A 17220-nucleotide genomic window follows, 5' to 3' on the forward strand; every position below is an offset into this window, starting at 1 on the left:
AAACCAAGTGACTGGAGTGGGCAGTCCTAGGATTGTCATTCATGAGTCCAACTTCAGAGGGGAAGAAACTGTTTTTCTGGCAAGAGGATCTGGTCCGAATGGATCTGAGCCTCCTGCCAGATGAGAGAGAATCAAAAACACTAACACTAACACTAGCATACAAAGTCCGAGATGGTACGGCTCCCATCTACCTGAATCCTCTTGCAAAGGCTTACGTCTCGGCCCGGCCGCTCCGGTCATCACAGGATCGTCGGCTAGCAGTGCCTACACCACGCTCAGGACAATCCAGACTTTTCTCATGCATTGTTCCACAAATGTAGAATGACCTTCCAAGCACTACCAGAACTGCGGCTTCCTTTTCAATTTTCAAGAAACTCCTGAAGACCCTGCTCTTCAGAGAGCATCTTCTTAACTAGCACCTTGCCTGCACCCGTCCCCTCTCTCTACCGTCCACTCCTTGTTCCCTCCTCTCCATGACTGATGCCAAGTTGTTGTTGTTATTGTTGTTGTTAGCCTCAAGGGCAAAATGCCGATTATCACTTGTAAGTCGCTTTGGACAAAAGCGTCTGCTAAATACATAAACATAAACAAAAAGACTATGTCCAGGGTGACACGTGTCAGCTGCTATCCGACCGGCATGCCTCGGTGTGCTGGAGGTGTACGGGTCCTGTATGGAGGAGAGTTTGCAGCCAGTGACCTTCTCGGCAGAGCGTACAACACGCTGCAGCCTCTTCTTGTGCCTGGTATAGCTCCAGCGTACCACACGGTGATTGAAGAGTTGAGGATGACTCGGTGACTGCGGTGTAGAACTGCTTCATCGACTGCACTGATAGGTTGAACTTCAGCTGCCTCAGGAAGTTCATCCTCTGCTGGGCCATTTTTATGATAGAGGTGATGGTGGGCTCCCACATGAGGTATTCGGTGGTGGTGGTGCCCAGAACATGAGTCCATCATCGTGATGGGCGTGTCAGACAGCGTTATGGGGGGAGGGGCTGGGTCAGAATGAATGTTGACAGTGTGTCGTAGATTTGTCAGGCTATCTTTGATTTTCATCATCTATTTTCTCTCAGAAGCTCATGCAGCATATAAGAGTTGGACAGGAGACCATTTTATTGTTCCGCTAGCATGAAAAACTCAAAGTGACTGATTTAATTATGTTTTTAGTGAACCACACTTTAACACTCAGCTTGGTGAAGTTGGATTAGTCAAGAAACAGAGAAAAAGCAACACTGGAAAAAATGCACATGGCATCTCTACTGGAACTGCAAGGGGCAACGTTTCTTCTTCTCTTTTTTTCCTTCTCTCAGAGTAAAACATGGACTTCCTGACCAGAACATCATGTTTAGCCCAAAAAACAACCTGAAGCGGACTCCACTCAAGAGCAGTCCTGAGTTACAACCATCGACAGGTTACAACGCGTCATTTGGAATTCTAGGATGTCCAAAGAAGATCCCGCCTTTTTCGTCTGATTTGGCTAGAAAGGCTCTAGTACGATTGGATATTTAATTTAACAGCAAACTGGCTGTCCTCAGTCCTCGCTAAGTACTGACTGTCGTGTCCTTCTGCCACCAGCAGGAAGCTGTTTTGGGGAGTTTAGTAAAGAAAATGTGAACTTAGCGCTATAATAAACAGCCTGTCCTGTTTGCACAATATTATACGTTTCATGTTTCATAAAAAAAAATAAAAAATGTAAAATGTGAATTTTAAATCTTGTTGCATTTATAAAACTGTTGGACTTTCTTTACATCTCTTGGCTCTGAAGCATTCGATTACAGAGGATAAACATATGTGCCTTACCCGGGCATGACATTTTACCCTCCCACTGTCTTATGTGTGACCCCGCGAGGAAAGTTGACCATTGAGCAGGGTTGATGGTTTATCCCTTGAGGTCCACGTGGCAGGGGTGAAGTGGTGCTCACTCCTCACCCCTGCCACATGGACCCAAGGGATAAACCATCAACCCTGCTCAATGGTCAACTTTCCTTGCGGGGTCAGACCCATTAGGACAGTGGGAGGGTTATTAAAACAGCCCTATTCTGCCAGCTGTGTGCATCAGGTCTGTTTCTTCTCTAGAATAATGAAAACTGGTGAAAATTAGGTCTAAATCATAATCAGCTTTAACTTAATTTTTGATTACATGATATACATTTAATCTGATGATGAGAGATGTGCTGTAACTTGTCTTAACCTATTAAAGCAGGATAGCCTAATAATGAAGTAATACGATAACCCCAATAGAGCCAACAGATAGTCAGTCTACAGTGTGATAAAATGCTACAAGAATTATTACAAGTTCGCATTTGATGTTTTTCAGGTTCTTTTATGAAATAAACTGAACCTGGTTTGTTGCTAAACAGGAAAGGATGTTTTTTATAGTGATGAGTTCACATTTTCTTCAAAAAAACTCCTCAAGATCTGGCTGTAAACATAAAAACCTGCAGCAAGGGAAAACTGTTTCCTCTTACACGAAATAGCCAATCGTAGTAGAGCCTTTCCAGCCGATCAGAGGCGAGAAAAGCGAGACCTTCCTTGGACGTCCTAGAATTCCAAATGACTCGAGTTGCAACTGCTTCTTCTACGAGTTTCGTTCTGGCGAGATGCTCGTTTGTTTGTTTTAATGACGTCATTACGCGGCTCGTGCACTAGCTTTGAGAGCAACTAAACATTTTTGTGACAGGGAACTGTGTATTTTTACAATTGATAAGCGAGTGTAATTGATTACAGTATGATATTTTTATTGATTTATTTGAATACATTATGAAATTGTTCTTCCTCGTTCGTTTGTTCCACTTCTTCCGGACAATGTACCGCCTCTTCTTAAGCCTAAACGCCCAAGATCAACGTCGCTTCCGCCGCATCCAGCGAGCATTGCAGGAGGCTCTTGCTGCGGAGGCGCAGGCGCGGCAGACCTAGAACAGCAGGGTAAGAAGTCGTGCTCCGGCTCTTCACGGTGCAAACCCGCTTTTGATAAAGTCTAAACGTTTGGTTAGTTCCGTTAGGAATGACGGTTACGAGTTACACGTTTAACTGACGTTACAAGTCACAGCACGGGAAGATTTCTCTAAACTAACTTGTAACGCAACTAATGACATTTACTTAGCGTTCAGTAACCTTATCTTTGTAGCTTTTATGAACACTTATATTTAATATGACTTTTCGGACTTGCAGGTCGTTGTTTAAAGCTGATTTACTTACTGGTTGTGTAATAACGTTCGTTTATTCTGTAGTATTTATGGAGTCACATCTGTGTGTGTGTGTGTGTGTGTGTGTGTGTGTGTGTGTGTGTGTGTGTGTGTGTGTGTGTGTGTGTGTGTGTGTGTGTGTGTGTGTGTGTGTGTGTGTGTGTGTGTTTACTGTCACACAGCCTTTACACATCGACCACTTAACAGCATTTTCACTTTATCCTCCAATCCACCTTCTGCTACCCAAACATCAGCCACAGGTCAGCCACGCCTGGACTGCTGCTCCCAGAATAACGAGAAGGCTTTTTGAAGTGGAGCTGCCTGTCACTAATGTCTTTGAGACAATAAGTCATTGTAGATCTCACATGGTTTATTTGACTCTCTTTAAAGTCAGGGCCTTCTCAGAAGATGTTGTCCTCAGTGATTCACAACAAAGTCAGCAGTGTGAGTCGCTTCCTTACGAAGCACAAATTAAAGACAGCTTCATGAGGTGCTCATTAAAAGTTCTCAGTGTTTTGTTTGGGAGTTAGTTCTGCTTTCTTCTATTAATTTACAGGAGAAAGCTCAAGCTAAAATGTATAAGCCCTGGCCTGACGTATGGCTCGAACGGTTGTAGACTGGGAACAGTGTTGGTAAAGGATTTATTGGCTCTGGATGTGCTGCTCTGGGCAGGACAGTTTACTATGCAGTTATTCATTACCTAAGTGTGACCACGCGTGTGCTGCAGAGCACCACAACAACAGCTAGGACTGGTAATCTCCTGTTATGTTTGTGCCCGTGTCCATGTGCCACTTCTTTAATCCATGGTCTCATGCTGACAGAAAACCTATTTTCATATGTTCAAGCAACAAATTTCTTACAAAACTTGAATTGATTATATTCTTTGGGGTGCTTTGCTTTCAGGTTCAGGTCAGTTCAGGTCGGTTTAACACAACATGAAACTTTGACTGCGATGGTGACTCAGGACTTAGCTGGAAGACATTTGATCAGTGCACATGCGTCAGAGCACCTGAAATGCACACAGAATGACGCCTTAGAGTCGTCTGATAGCCAGGAATCTGAAGCATGTCATTGCTGCAGCCTAGATATTATAAACCACGTGAAAGAAAATGCAAGGCCTTTATTTACTTATTGCAAACGTGCTTGTGAAATCTAAAAATAAACCTAAAGTGTTATGATTCCAGTAAAGCCGTGCAGCTTAGTTTAACAATCCTACTCCTGAGCAGCATAAAGCTGATTGCCTGGGAAAGTAGCTTTTATTTTCTTAAACATTTCACTATCAGGGTGTTTTCACCAAAGGAAACATCTCTGTGCTGGGACAGAAAAGTTTCCATGACCGTCTTGGCCGGGACCGTCTTATCTGCTGTGGCCTTCAGGCAGAAACATGAGGGGATACAAATGATTAAGTGTTAGAGCTGAGATGAATGGTGGGTGCTTTTATGAATGTTTACGCATCGATGCAGGCCCACTGTAAATGGCACGGTGTTAGTGCTCTACATACGAGAACAGCATGTGGGAAAAGATTGTATTTTCAGCTTCAGGAAACGTCATTTCTTCCAGTTTCCTTTGAAATACTAAGTCAAACTGCCATTTAGTCTTGGTTCCTCTGTGAGTGACAAAGATACAAACAAGGTTTTAGTCGAAAATAAATGCAGAAGTTATATTTCCTCCAATGCTTCCCCTTTCACATTCGTCAAGGATGTAGCACACTGATTTTTTTACGCATGTTTACATGTTGCGGTTCACATGACCAATCTGCCATTTTATGTCAAACACACCCATATTAGTCTGTGTTGTTCTTTTCTTCTGAAAAATTATCTCAGTTTTACTTTTCAGAAATAGCCAAATGGCCCACTGCCGTACAAGCAGTGTAGCACCCAATCCCGATTCCCGACACAAACACACTCCAGTTTTCCTTGGAGGATTGCCCTCACACCATAAATAATCGTCCAGTTTGCAGGATCAGTGACGAATTACTGACGCATGTTTGAGGTTTACAGCCTCACTTTAAAGGCTGTGGTCTTGTGTTATCCTCATGTACTGTCAGCTTTTATACGGGAAGACGTTGTGGGAAACCACAGAAGATTTGTTACAAACTGCCCAGAAGTGACATCCACCAAAGACTTGTTCGTTTCTGACTTACATCAGCATGTCTTTTTAAATCGCTTCAGCTCAAGTAAGGCCATTAACCAGATGTTCTCATATGGGGAGAAAAAAGTCTCAAAAGATCTGTGTGTGTGTGTGTGTGTGTGTGTGTGTGTGTGTGTGTGTGTGTGTGTGTGTGTGTGTGTGTGTGTGTGTGTGTGTGTGTGTGTGTGTGTGTGTGTGTGTGTGTGTGTGTGTGTGTGTAGATAGATCTAAGCATGTGTAACTCTTGATTTGTAACTTGTGTCTACATTTTCGTGTAACTTCAGCTCCTACGCATACAAATAATTGAACACACACACACACACACACACACACACACACACACACACACACACACACACACACACACACATCACCTGGTACACATAGACAAAACTACATTACACACAGATCAGCTTACAAATACGAAAATCCTATTGAGACCCTTTTCACCTGACTGATTTGTGTGCAAGTGGTGCATTTGAATCCTGGGTGGAAGCTGGGATCAGATTGACACACCGTCTCCAGACAAGGAAGCAGCTTTCGGGGCCAGTTTACATGTGTGCACAATAACATGTAAACTGCCCCACTGTTATTGTGCACACACATAAACTGGCCTGAGATGCGCTTCCTTGTCTGGTGCATGTTGACACATTGTTGATAATATTACTACATTTCAAGGCTTTATCTATACAGTGAAATTAGTTGAAATAGAGCAGAGTTGTATTAGAAAACAGTAGTCTGCAGCAACCTCTGCAGCCCGGCGAATCTGTGATGAATTAGTGCCGCCTCAGTCTCCTCTTCTTTCATTGGGTCACTGGAGTTTAAATTAAGTGGATGAGAAACCCATGGGGAGGGCTCTGCATAAATGAGAGTAAAGTTGAATTTTAAACGCGTGAAACTGTCACAAAGTGGCGTTAAAAACAGCGTTTTATGTCACAGAGCGGCGAAAAAAGCAGCATTCAATGTCCGTACAAAACGCCGTTTTTTACGCCACCCACACAGGGAACGCGTCTGGGATTAGGGTGACGTAAAAAACGGCGTTTAATGTCAGAAAAAAACGCTGTTTTTTCCGGCGTTCTACGGGACCGGTAAGAACGGCTCTGGCTGGCGTCAAATACGACGTTCTGGGAGAGTTATCGCCGTATTTTACAGCGTCTTGACACATCAAATGGCATTTTTTTCGCCATCTCTTAACTAGACGGGTTGGGAAAGTGGCGTATTTCGCTGGTTTTGACTTTCCATAGCCCAAGCTGAAAAAACGCAAGCGCTCATTGCTCGCTCCCACGGTGCGCACAAACACAAACAACGCACGCACCAGGCGCTGGGATTCTAACAGAGCCAATAAAGCTCTGATATCACAATGAGAGTTAACGTGATGAGCGGAACCAGGACCCAAATTCCTGGTGGGCTGATCTGAGGTCGGTGTTTTTAGTCGTCTCTTTATTTTTTTCGGGCCGTGTTCAGTCATGACACTCTGCTGATCACCTGCTGATGAGAAGATTTCTCCTGTCAGTGGAACAGGTGAACTGCTGAACAAGCGTTAGGTCCTAGAAACACTTTCTATGCCCAGACTAGTGACCTGTTATTTGTAATTTTATAATTAATATTAAGTGAATGCACTAAACCCACAAATGATAGAAGATCAGATTAAATATTATTAATCATATTACTATCAAATGTAAATAAGTATAACAGATAACTAATCTTAATGAAACAATTATATTAATGTTTTTTATTTTAATATTGATTATATTTCATTTCTAAGGTTTGGATGTCTGTGAACATTACAGAATATTCAGATTGGTGTAAAGAACATGATATTATTAATAACAGGTCATGATCTAAAGCTGGTCTGAAGTATAAAACTCTGTCCTGGGCCTAAAGCCCTGCAGATATATTTAGTTTCTATAAACACCAACAACAAATAAACAACAGCAGCTGGATTCTACTTTGTTCCTTAAATTGAGTCACGTAGTTTTGCAAGTTCTGCAGCTCACACATTCAACATGGAGCTCTGACAGCTGATTGGTTCTTTTGGTATCTAGTGCAGTTCTGGTACTGAGCAGCATGGATGCATCAGTGGATTTCACTGTAGTCTGTGTTCATAATGGATTAAGAAAGGACAGGAAAACATTAACTCAAATATATCATTATAATGAACATGTATAGATACTTTATCATACATACCTACCAGCCTGTAACTCCCCCCAAAAATGCACCAGACTGATGCGTTTAAATATAAAATGTCCGATAATTTTTTCCGGGGGGGGGGGGGGGCTAGAGTACTCTAATACTTATCTTTTTTACCTCAGAGAAATCTCAACACCCACACTTTTAAACACTGTGTATGTGAACGTGTTATTCCAAATTTTTCAGAAACAAGAATACTGACCTTAAAACCAATCAAAACCCAAATAGCCCAAATAGTGGCTGTGTGTAAATAATGTGAGCCCCCCCCCAATAATTTTCAGTCAGATGAGAATTTTTTGCTTCAATCCCTTGTCTATGTGTGTGTGTGTGTGTGTGTGTGTGTGTGTGTGTGTGTGTGTGTGTGTGTGTGTGTTAGGGCTGGACGATATAGAAAAATATATTGATCAATATCGATAGTTATTGAAAAATATATATTTTTTAAATTGTAGAAAACATATTTTACGTGCACCCCTGGCCATTTTATTTTTGGTATTTTAATTTTTTCTCCACCTCTTCTTGCTGCAACATTTTTAGGGCTGCCACAAACGACTATTTTAGTAGTCAACTAATCACCGGTTTGGTGGACAATTAGTTGACTAATTGTGTCATTTATAAAAGTTTAGCTCATTGCACCAGGATGCTCTAATATACCATCATTAGCTTCTAGTCTGAAGTGTGATCAGCTATGTGTCATCTAATAGTAAAGAAAAGATGAAAGCTTATCAAACAACTTTTAATTAACTTTGTAACCTGTTAATACAAATGCCACAGTCAGGTGGAGGTAGGCACCTAAAACCAAAAGTGACTTGTCTTCACAAGAGGCATGGTGGCAAGGTTGAAGTCTGCTTTACCGTAAAGATAAAATATATTAAAGTTAGTTTATTTACCAGATTCATGATTCTGTTATATCAAATAAAGTAGGTTAAGATTTAACACAAAGAAAATGTTTTATGCTTTCAAAATATTAGTTTCTTGATTGTTCAGTCAGCAACCTTTTTATTTTCTCATAAATGCATATATTACATATATAATACGTATACATACGAGCAGGAACACACAGATCTTTTGAGACTTTTTTTCTCCTCGTATTCTTATAGGGTATTAGTTTTTACAGATGTCATTTGATGGTTCTCTATAACTCCTTTGTTAATGCCTGCAAGGAGGGGTCCTAGAATTCAAAACTGCATTTTGTTGTTGAATTTAGGCAACTTGGGGTGTCAAATGTACCTAAAAGTCTGTGATGTCTCAGACCTGCTTTCGGGGGGGTGGGGGGGTATGGGGGGGGGGTGCTCCGTCCCGCAGCGCTCCTCTGTGAGAGCGGGGGTGAGGGTGGGGTGGTTGCACACGTTCCGCTGCTGTTTCTCACCAGTATCAGCTGATGGAGGGCTCTAGTTTCGTTGCGACGTTCGTGTCAGCGGACACGGTAGGGTCGGGGAGGGGGGCGGGGCATGACGCTTAGCCTGGCGGGTGGGCAAGCAAAGTCTGGTGGGCCGCCAGGCTTATAAAGTGCTGGGGGAAACCCTGCGCACCCCTTAAATTAGCATGTCCCGCGAACTACTGCCAAAACTAACAAATGACAAATCAATCTTACAATTGTAGGGCTTTATTATGGGGTTGTGTTTGGTCAGTTATCAGGGCTCCTGGGTCATTGTGATTGCCAACACATTTTTACTCAAAGGAAAAGGTTTTTCTAGGACCCCTTGAATAGGATTTCCATCCAAGCAATGAATATTAGAAATGATCTAAATATAAAAGCTCACAGGGGTATTCTGTTATACATGGCTGATGTTCGTCATCAGATAACACGAAGAAGGAAGGAAACAGCGTGTTTTTACAAAGCAGTGTTTGAGCCTAGAGGTCTCAGTGGCAACATGTTCAGGCTCTTCTACACCAACTTCAATGCCAGGAAAGTGTTCAGAAACAGTGAATATGTTCTTAGGAATGTGTTTATGACAACAGTACGGTGTGTGCAACGGCGGTTTGTTAGTTTGCAGAGTTATCTGGCAATAATCTCAAAATAAAATAATATATTCCCGGCATGACTGTGTTGGTTTACAGGAATTAGTTTGAGTTATTCAGTGAGCTCTTTTTTGTTTGGGTTAATAGAACAGCAGTGATCCATCAATAAACTGTAGACTCAATACAGATGAGACAAATATGGGTGTGTGGATAAAAAAACATCTGTGTCCTCATTAAACCCGTAATATTAAACCATTTAGGTCTGAACGTTTTACAAAAATATACCCCCCCTCCATCTTCCTTATCTCTCTTCGTCTTTCATCACTCTTTAGTTCTTTCTTTTTCACGAGATGAACGTGTGTTTCCGCTGACCACAATCAGGGTTTCCAAAGAAATCTTGAAGAATTTGACCTTTTATTGTTGTTGAAGTTTTAAGATAAGACCGACAGCAGTTCCCGCCTCTCTGGAATAAATTAGCATTTTCTGTTTTTAAAATAAACAAGAGCTAACTGGAATTTTTAAGTATATCTGTCAGATGTTTATGTGGTTTATAAAACAAAGGAAGGATTTGGGAATGGCTCCTTGTGATTGCAATGATTTCTAATCTGTGTTGATATAACGGGGTTATACTAATGATGTGTGTCATCAGGCATATTGGTTTATATTAAACAAGTTATTTAAGCGGCATATATTTATTCCAGAACACGAGTTATGTCAGTTATAACAATCCATCGCAATGATAAAGGATTTGTTTATAAACTATTAAGTGACAGGAAGTTCTGTCATAACACAGGAATTGTTATCAGCTTTAAAGGTGGATTGTGTATTGTCTTTATCAGATTATTAAGGAAGTATTAAGAATGATATACTGCAGACCTCACTGAATTAGGTTTGGTTTTATAGTATAGCATCTTTCACTCTGACTAACCTGTTTCTTTTCATGGTTTTCCTTCAGAAACAAAACCTTCAAGTTAATAAAAATAACAGCAGTGAAATCAGAGTGGGTCGGTAGAGCTGGCGTCTGCAGCCTGAGGCTCTCTGGACCTTCCACAATGGCTCTTCATGTAATAATTGCATCGAATTTCCATAACAGAATCACTAGTTTTAGATCTGTGTATGTTTTTTACATAATCTTCCACACATATAAACATCCAGAAAAATTTATAGTCTCCTCTTGCAAAAGTCCTATTAGTATTTTTTTTACCTAACAACGGAAACGAAAATAAAAAAAAGATTTCTGACTTTAATCTCAGAAAAAATCTGAATCCTAAATATAAGAGACAATGTTTTTCATTGGCCCTATCCCTCTTCCATAGTTCCATCCATCAATCTTCTGAACCCGCTTTGTTCGCGGGGGGGGGGGGGGGGGGGCTGGTGCCGGGGTGCACCCTGGACAGAGAGCCAGTCCATCGCGGGGCAACACAGAGACACACAGGACAAACAATCATGCACACACACTCACACCTAAGGACAATTCAGACAGACCAATTAACCTAACAGTCATGTTTTTGGACTGTGGGAGGAAGCCGGAGTACCCGGAGAGAACCCACGCATGCACAGGGAGAACATGCAAACTCCATGCAGAAAGATCCCAGGCCGGGAATCAAACCCAGGAGGACCTTCTCGCTGCAAGGCAACAGCTCTAATCACTGTGCCACTGCGCAGCCCCTCTTCCATAGTTATTTTTCTAAATGTAAAAGCTGTCTTTTTTAAAGATCCTATAGCAGTTGCAGCTCTAAACAAGTTTTATTCCAGTGGACGGTGGGGAAAAACTGCTCTTTGGAATTGTAAAGGTTGCAGACCCTGGTATCAGCCTTGAATACTCTAAACTGGTGCATCACTGTTTAAATCAGTTAACAGGAAAAATAGCTTCTTTTGCGTATGTTTTACTTCCTATTACACAAGTCTGAGTCATAAAGGAGCTCTACCTCTCTTTTCCCTTCTCTGACACGTTTTGCTTTTCATCTCTAGAAACCTGACACAGCATCAGTGTTTGCATGTGTCACTACTGTAAGGGGCTAAACCAGAGAGGAACTGGCTGGCTTGCCGATTGTGCAACAGGAAACAATCACAACGTGTATCTGGAGGAGGAGCTTCTCTTTTGGGCTCCGCCCCTTTGTGTTTTGTGTCCTATAGAAAGAACAGTGGGTGTGAAGTGAGAGACACCCTCCCCAAATCTGAGTGAAACCACATTGAGGAATGTGGTTGCACAAAGACACACACACGCGCATGCACACACACTCACTCAGCCATGTAAATCGTTCTAGTCAGAGCTCCTTCCTGTTTTTCACTAGTTCCGTGTTCTCTTGTTCCGTGTTTGCATTGACTCGGCTAGAAAGATCAAAGAGAGAGAGAGAGAGAGAGAGAGAGAGAACCCACAAGGAGTTCTTACTACATCTCTTCAGGTGGACATTTCTGCTGCGTGTGTCTGCCTAAAGCCATGGGGGCTGTCAGAGGGGTCGGGGGGAGCAGAAAAGTGCATTCAAAGAAGAAGACTGACATTTTTCCCCCTTCAAAGCAAACCTTGCTCTAACCAGAACAACCCGATTCTCTTTTTTAACCGATGGAATTTAAAGGGCCAAGCAGTTGTGAAGCCTCAGGGACTGCTGAAGAGTAAACACCATTCTCCAGACATCCTACTGGGAATGGATAGGGCTTGAAGAAACATGGAAGCATTGAGACAATCTGTTCTTCATCTGATTTTTCAGATGTCCACATATAAGAGAGCCACGCTGGACGAGGAGGATCTGGTGGACTCCATGGGTGACGATGTCTACCCCTCGTCGATGCAGGTAAGAGCTCAGCCAGGAGGATGTTGTGTCAGGCACCTAAAGCACAACGATTACAGCAAACTTCAGCGAGGTCTGAAAGTGACACATCTTGTTGTTTTAAACCGGACCAAACGTCTTTTAGATTATTTTTGGCACCTTTGATGTAAAAAGAGTTTTAGCTGTTAATGTTAGATCGAATGAGAGATAAAAATGTGAGGATAATGACATTTTTATGGCCTAAATTGATTAATTTTGTAAATGTTGCTTAAAGCATTCATATTATAAAACCTTTTACGTAAATGACCCAGTTTATGCTCTGACTCTTTGGCTTCTATAAATGTATTAAAGGTGTGAAACACTAAAAAACTTTTCTGATTGTAATCAGTCATTTTGAGTTACAACATGCAGGCCGAGCATGAGGATAGTCTCCTACACCTACCTCCTGCATTAGCTTCTGATAGAAAACAGACGGTGAAACTCTAGGATTAGAAAATCCTGACAGATCTATGTCACACTGTCACTTAACATTCATGGTCTCACCCATCTGGACTCGCAACAGGAAGGCTGTTGTTGGTTCAGTGTCCAGGAAACAACAGAGAATGTCTCAGCAGCTAGAAGCTAACTGTTAGCATTAGCAGCTTCACCACACGACAGAACTCCTCCAGTGTGTTATTGGTGGAGATAAAGCATCCACGCTGCAAGTCAGTAGTAGAGTCGCTTTGCTGTTATCCAATTCAGAGATTTCCAAATATCAGGAAATAGGACTCCAAAACATTCTGCCTGAAGCTCAGCTGTGAAGTTGGCAACTTTGAGTCAGAGAAATGGTGCCACAGTGTGTTTTTTCCCTCTGAGATTAACTTACAAGGCAGTCTTTCCTAACAGAAACGACAGCAAATTAAAGGAGTCTTCCACTCCTTTAATTTTACTTTTGTCTTCAGTGTCAACTATTGTGATAAAGTTTTATAATAAGTCATAGACACGTAACCGTTTCTCTACTTTTATTCACATACAGACGTTGGGAAATTATATCTTCAGCGTCTGTAATTAGTGAATAATTTCTATGACTAGAATTAAATTGGTAGAGCTGTGTGTGTGTGTGTGTGTGTGTGTGTGTGTGTGTGTGTGTGTGTGTGTGTGTGTGTGTGTGCGTGTGTGCGTGTGTGCGTGTGTGCGCGTGTGCGCGTGTGCGCGTGTGTGCGCGTGTGCGCGTGTGTGCGTGTGTGTGTGTGTGCGTGTGTGCGTGCGTGTGTGTGTGTGTGTGTGTGTGTGTGTGTGTGTGTGACATTTTTACATCAGAAGTATTCAAATATGACCCTGGGGACTTAGTGTGCAGAGTGTGTTATTAGGGCTAATCAATAAGTCAGCTGCTGCTGGCCGTGACCCGCAGACGCTCCGAGCTGCTCTCACAGCTCCTCAGCGCGCTGCACTGGTCCTGGTGTCCAGGTCTGAGATAATGCTCAGATGTTCTGATGGGAATCTTCTCTTGATTGATCTTGTTACCTCTGTGATGTTCTCTGTGTGTAACGTTTAAATCGTCTGCGCACCTGCATACGTCAGGGTAATTCCAGTTTGTCAGAATGACCAACAGCCTTGAGATTTCAAAATAAACTATCGAAAACAGAGAATATCTGGTTAATGCAACTCCAGCCCACATTTGACTTTTTTGCCTCCTTGGGAAGATAGCATGGCAGCACTTGCAATGTTATGGTAAGCAAAGAAAGAAAGGTTAAGAAATGTACAACTCTATTATTATTAATATTATTATTGTTGTTACTATTATTTATTTATTTATTATCAATACTGAAGTGCCGTTTTGGTTGTCTCTGATATAAAACGTTTAGTTTAGTAAAGGAAAATATTAGGTTCCTCATACATTTTCAGGGTATAAAGATGTAGATTAGATAAGGTTTACTTAATGGGTGTGCGTGTGTGTGTTTGTGCGTGCGTGCGTGTGTGTGTGTTTGTAGGTGGCTTTTTTTCAAGGCAGAGGTACCACATGCTGGCAGGACAAGACACAGCGAGAGAGGAAGCTGCTGTATCTGGTGTGCATCCTGTCACTCGTCTCGTTCGTGTCTGCCATCGCTGCTGGGCTCTTCTACAAACAGGGTGAGTTCTTGTCTTTAGCCTCTCCCATCAACACAGCTGAAAACAAGCAAGCTGGTGGAATGATCTTGTTTTTATGTGTTTCACATATTAAATACTACATGACCTCTCAGCCCTGTCAGAATAAATTGATTCTGATGAGCTGAGTGTAAAAAAACGTGTTGCTAACGTAATTTTTACTTCTTGCTGCTCAAATATTTTGCTGTTAGTCAGATGGACATTAGTGTCCCTCTTACCTCACAAGTTCCCAAACCTTTTACGCTCTGATCCACTGAAAAACAACAAATCCTGCCAATCCTTAATGAAACAAACACAAAATAATCCCAATTCAAATATTTTTTACCGAGACCACACCTTCAGCTTTTCCTCAGAACAACCTTGAATCTCTTCCATGAGTGGGTCATTATGGAAAGGGACTTATGGATTTACCATGACATCCTGGCGGCTTCTCATCAGTGTTTGTTTCCTTGATTTTACCGTGGGAAACCGAGTGCCACTTCCTCCCATTCAGCATCGCTTGTCAGATCACACGTTCAAATAATAGAAGGAACAAGGATGAAATCTCTGTGGGGAAACGCTAACCTCATCACTGCTCTTTTTCCATGGCTGTCCTTAAATGGGCAGGCTTTGTTACAAACCACTAAGTGTAAACTCATCTTTGTTTGACGATAATACGTTACAATACTTTCAATTTTCAAAACACTGAAACTTTTCTTGTTAGTAACAGTTTTCTTTCCATCCAGTTACTTTAAAGAGCAAATTGCAGGTTAGAGACTCCCATGAACCAATGTTTAGAGAAACATAATAGAAACTCGTTTTAAAAGTTTTTTTTACACATACATAAATTATTTAGGCTTTTAGAGTCATTTTTGTGAGAAAGTTTTATTTATCTATTGTTTTTGCCAAACCAAGTGATGTCATCTGAGGGAGTCCTGTTAGCTTAATCCAGAGAAAAATATGGATTCTAATGCGGCTCTGACACAGAGGAAACTTTAAATGTTTATAACTCAACTTCTGATGGACCAAAACCATAAAGTAATGAGTTTGCTGCACGCCCCAGAGGGCAGAGACAGACCAGAGGGAGAAACCTTCAACCAAAGCAGAGAGATTGAGGAGGAGAAGCAGCAGGGGGGGGGGGGGGGGGGCAGCAGGTGAGTTAACCATGTTACCATAAACTCGTGTGCTAACATCACAATATTGTACAGATTACTATCGTGTACCAGACAATTAAAATAGTATTGGTCAGTTAATATAATATTAATACTAATGAGCAGCTGTCTCATACTCGTTAATATCCGTTCACCTAGTTTAGTGCTTTAGAGAGAGGGAGAGCCTCCGGTTCTGGAGCTCATGCGGGCTTCTGTGAGCTGGATCCGACCCAAACACCAGCGAGCCAGTCCAGTTGGTATTTTTAAAAGCTGCACATGATCCTCTCCTGGTTATCCGGGCGGCTGTTCTGATCCCATTCTGACCCGGAAACCAACTGGCCCGCTGAGCCGCGCATCTCTTCTGGTGGTCGGTTCTGACCTGGTTCTGATGGTAATCTGAGCTCCAGAAATCCACATTTCATTTTTTAAACCCCACCATGGGTCTCCGGAGCCCAGACCTTTCTGCCCCGGTACCAACCGATGTGGGCTACAGAAGTCCGTCTTTTCAGCTGCAGAAACCCCCTCAGGCACGGAGAAAGAGGCGTTGTTTCTCTTTTCTGGAAACCCGTGGACTTGATGTCCAGACAGGCTGGAGTTGGTACAGCCTTAACAAACTATAGTTTATCAACATGAACACAACCCAATACTAGTAACACACACACTGACCCGATAACATGCCCTCTACCCTAAAACTAGCCACTCTCCACACGGAGCTGAGGCAGCCTAGCTTCTAACTCCCTATGGTTATGTCAGAGGTTCACATTTAGAAACAAGAGCCTTTTTAGAAGCTTTGCTGAAAAAGGCCACTTTTTACTAGAAAACTGCTGTTTTAAAACCAAATATCCACAATAAGCATTTCAAATAGTATTTTTGGACGGCATTTTATATAGAAAAAAATTTAACCTGCAATTTTCTCTTTAAAATTCAGTAAAAAACACGGTGCATCAGTGATCCAGCGTGTGTTTTAAATCCACTACTGTATTTAAAACCAGAAGTCGTTCTGGTTGGTTTTTATTTGGAAATGTTGTCAGCGAGTGCCTCTTCTAAGCTGTCATTCAGGCTGGTTACCATGACAATGCGTGTGTGATCGGGGAGCAGAGGAGCTCCTGGAGGGTTTCGTGTAGTTGTAAATGAACTGGAATCGGATTCGGGCGGTTAGTTTGTTGCTCCACGATGGGTCCCAAATCCCAGCACAGCTCTAGAGGGATCTCCTAATCAGATCAGTGCGCTCCCAGATGACACGTTTCCTCCAGAGAGCAAGCTCTGACAAATCTTAATAATAACATCATAAGAACATCATAATAATGGGAAGAGTAGCAAAAAGTCCATTCTACAATGTCAGATTCCCGTCAGGTGTTTTAACACCAATCATGTTACACAGCTGGAATAATTATTTATTGGGTAAAATAATTAGTGGATGAGGAACACGTGTGGATGACTGAGAGCTTGGGTGTTGCAGTTCCTCCGCTCTACCACTAGATGCTGTCCCTGCTCACGGTCTGAAGTTTTCTGATGTTTCGGCAAATTTCCTCGCACACAACAGCACATAATGTGTGTATTAGCTCCTACAGTGCGTAAGTACGGCTGATAAATGAGGCCCCAGGAAACAGCAGAGAATATCTTGACTAGTAGAAACTAACTTAGCATTAGCAACGCACCACACAGCAGAACTCATTCAGGCTTGTGTTATTTGTGGAGATAAAACATCCACGTTGAAGAGCAAATAAAGTCAGTGGT

The 17220-nt window shown here is 42.1% G+C and overlaps 1 protein-coding gene across 3 annotated transcripts in view; it reads left to right on the top strand.

Annotated features, from left to right (window-relative positions):
• The first annotated feature begins 2783 nt into the window (after positions 1-2783).
• Positions 2784-17220, top strand: part of ece1 (endothelin converting enzyme 1) — a 28213-nt gene continuing 13776 nt past the window's right edge. The window contains exons 1-3 of one of the 3 annotated variants that reach the window (XM_015958386.3): positions 2784-2922; positions 12170-12253; positions 14200-14338. In XM_015958386.3, the coding sequence (XP_015813872.1) occupies positions 12170-12253; positions 14200-14338 (223 nt within the window). In that variant the 5' untranslated portion in view covers positions 2784-2922. Of the gene's footprint in view, positions 2923-10455; positions 10526-11925; positions 12254-14199; positions 14339-17220 lie in introns of those variants that run through there. The other 2 variants (XM_054732999.2, XM_015958385.3) reach the window with 2 other exon arrangements.

Source organism: Nothobranchius furzeri, chromosome 3 (genome assembly GCF_043380555.1).
Source record: "Nothobranchius furzeri strain GRZ-AD chromosome 3, NfurGRZ-RIMD1, whole genome shotgun sequence".
Classification (NCBI taxonomy): Eukaryota; Metazoa; Chordata; class Actinopteri; order Cyprinodontiformes; family Nothobranchiidae; genus Nothobranchius; species Nothobranchius furzeri.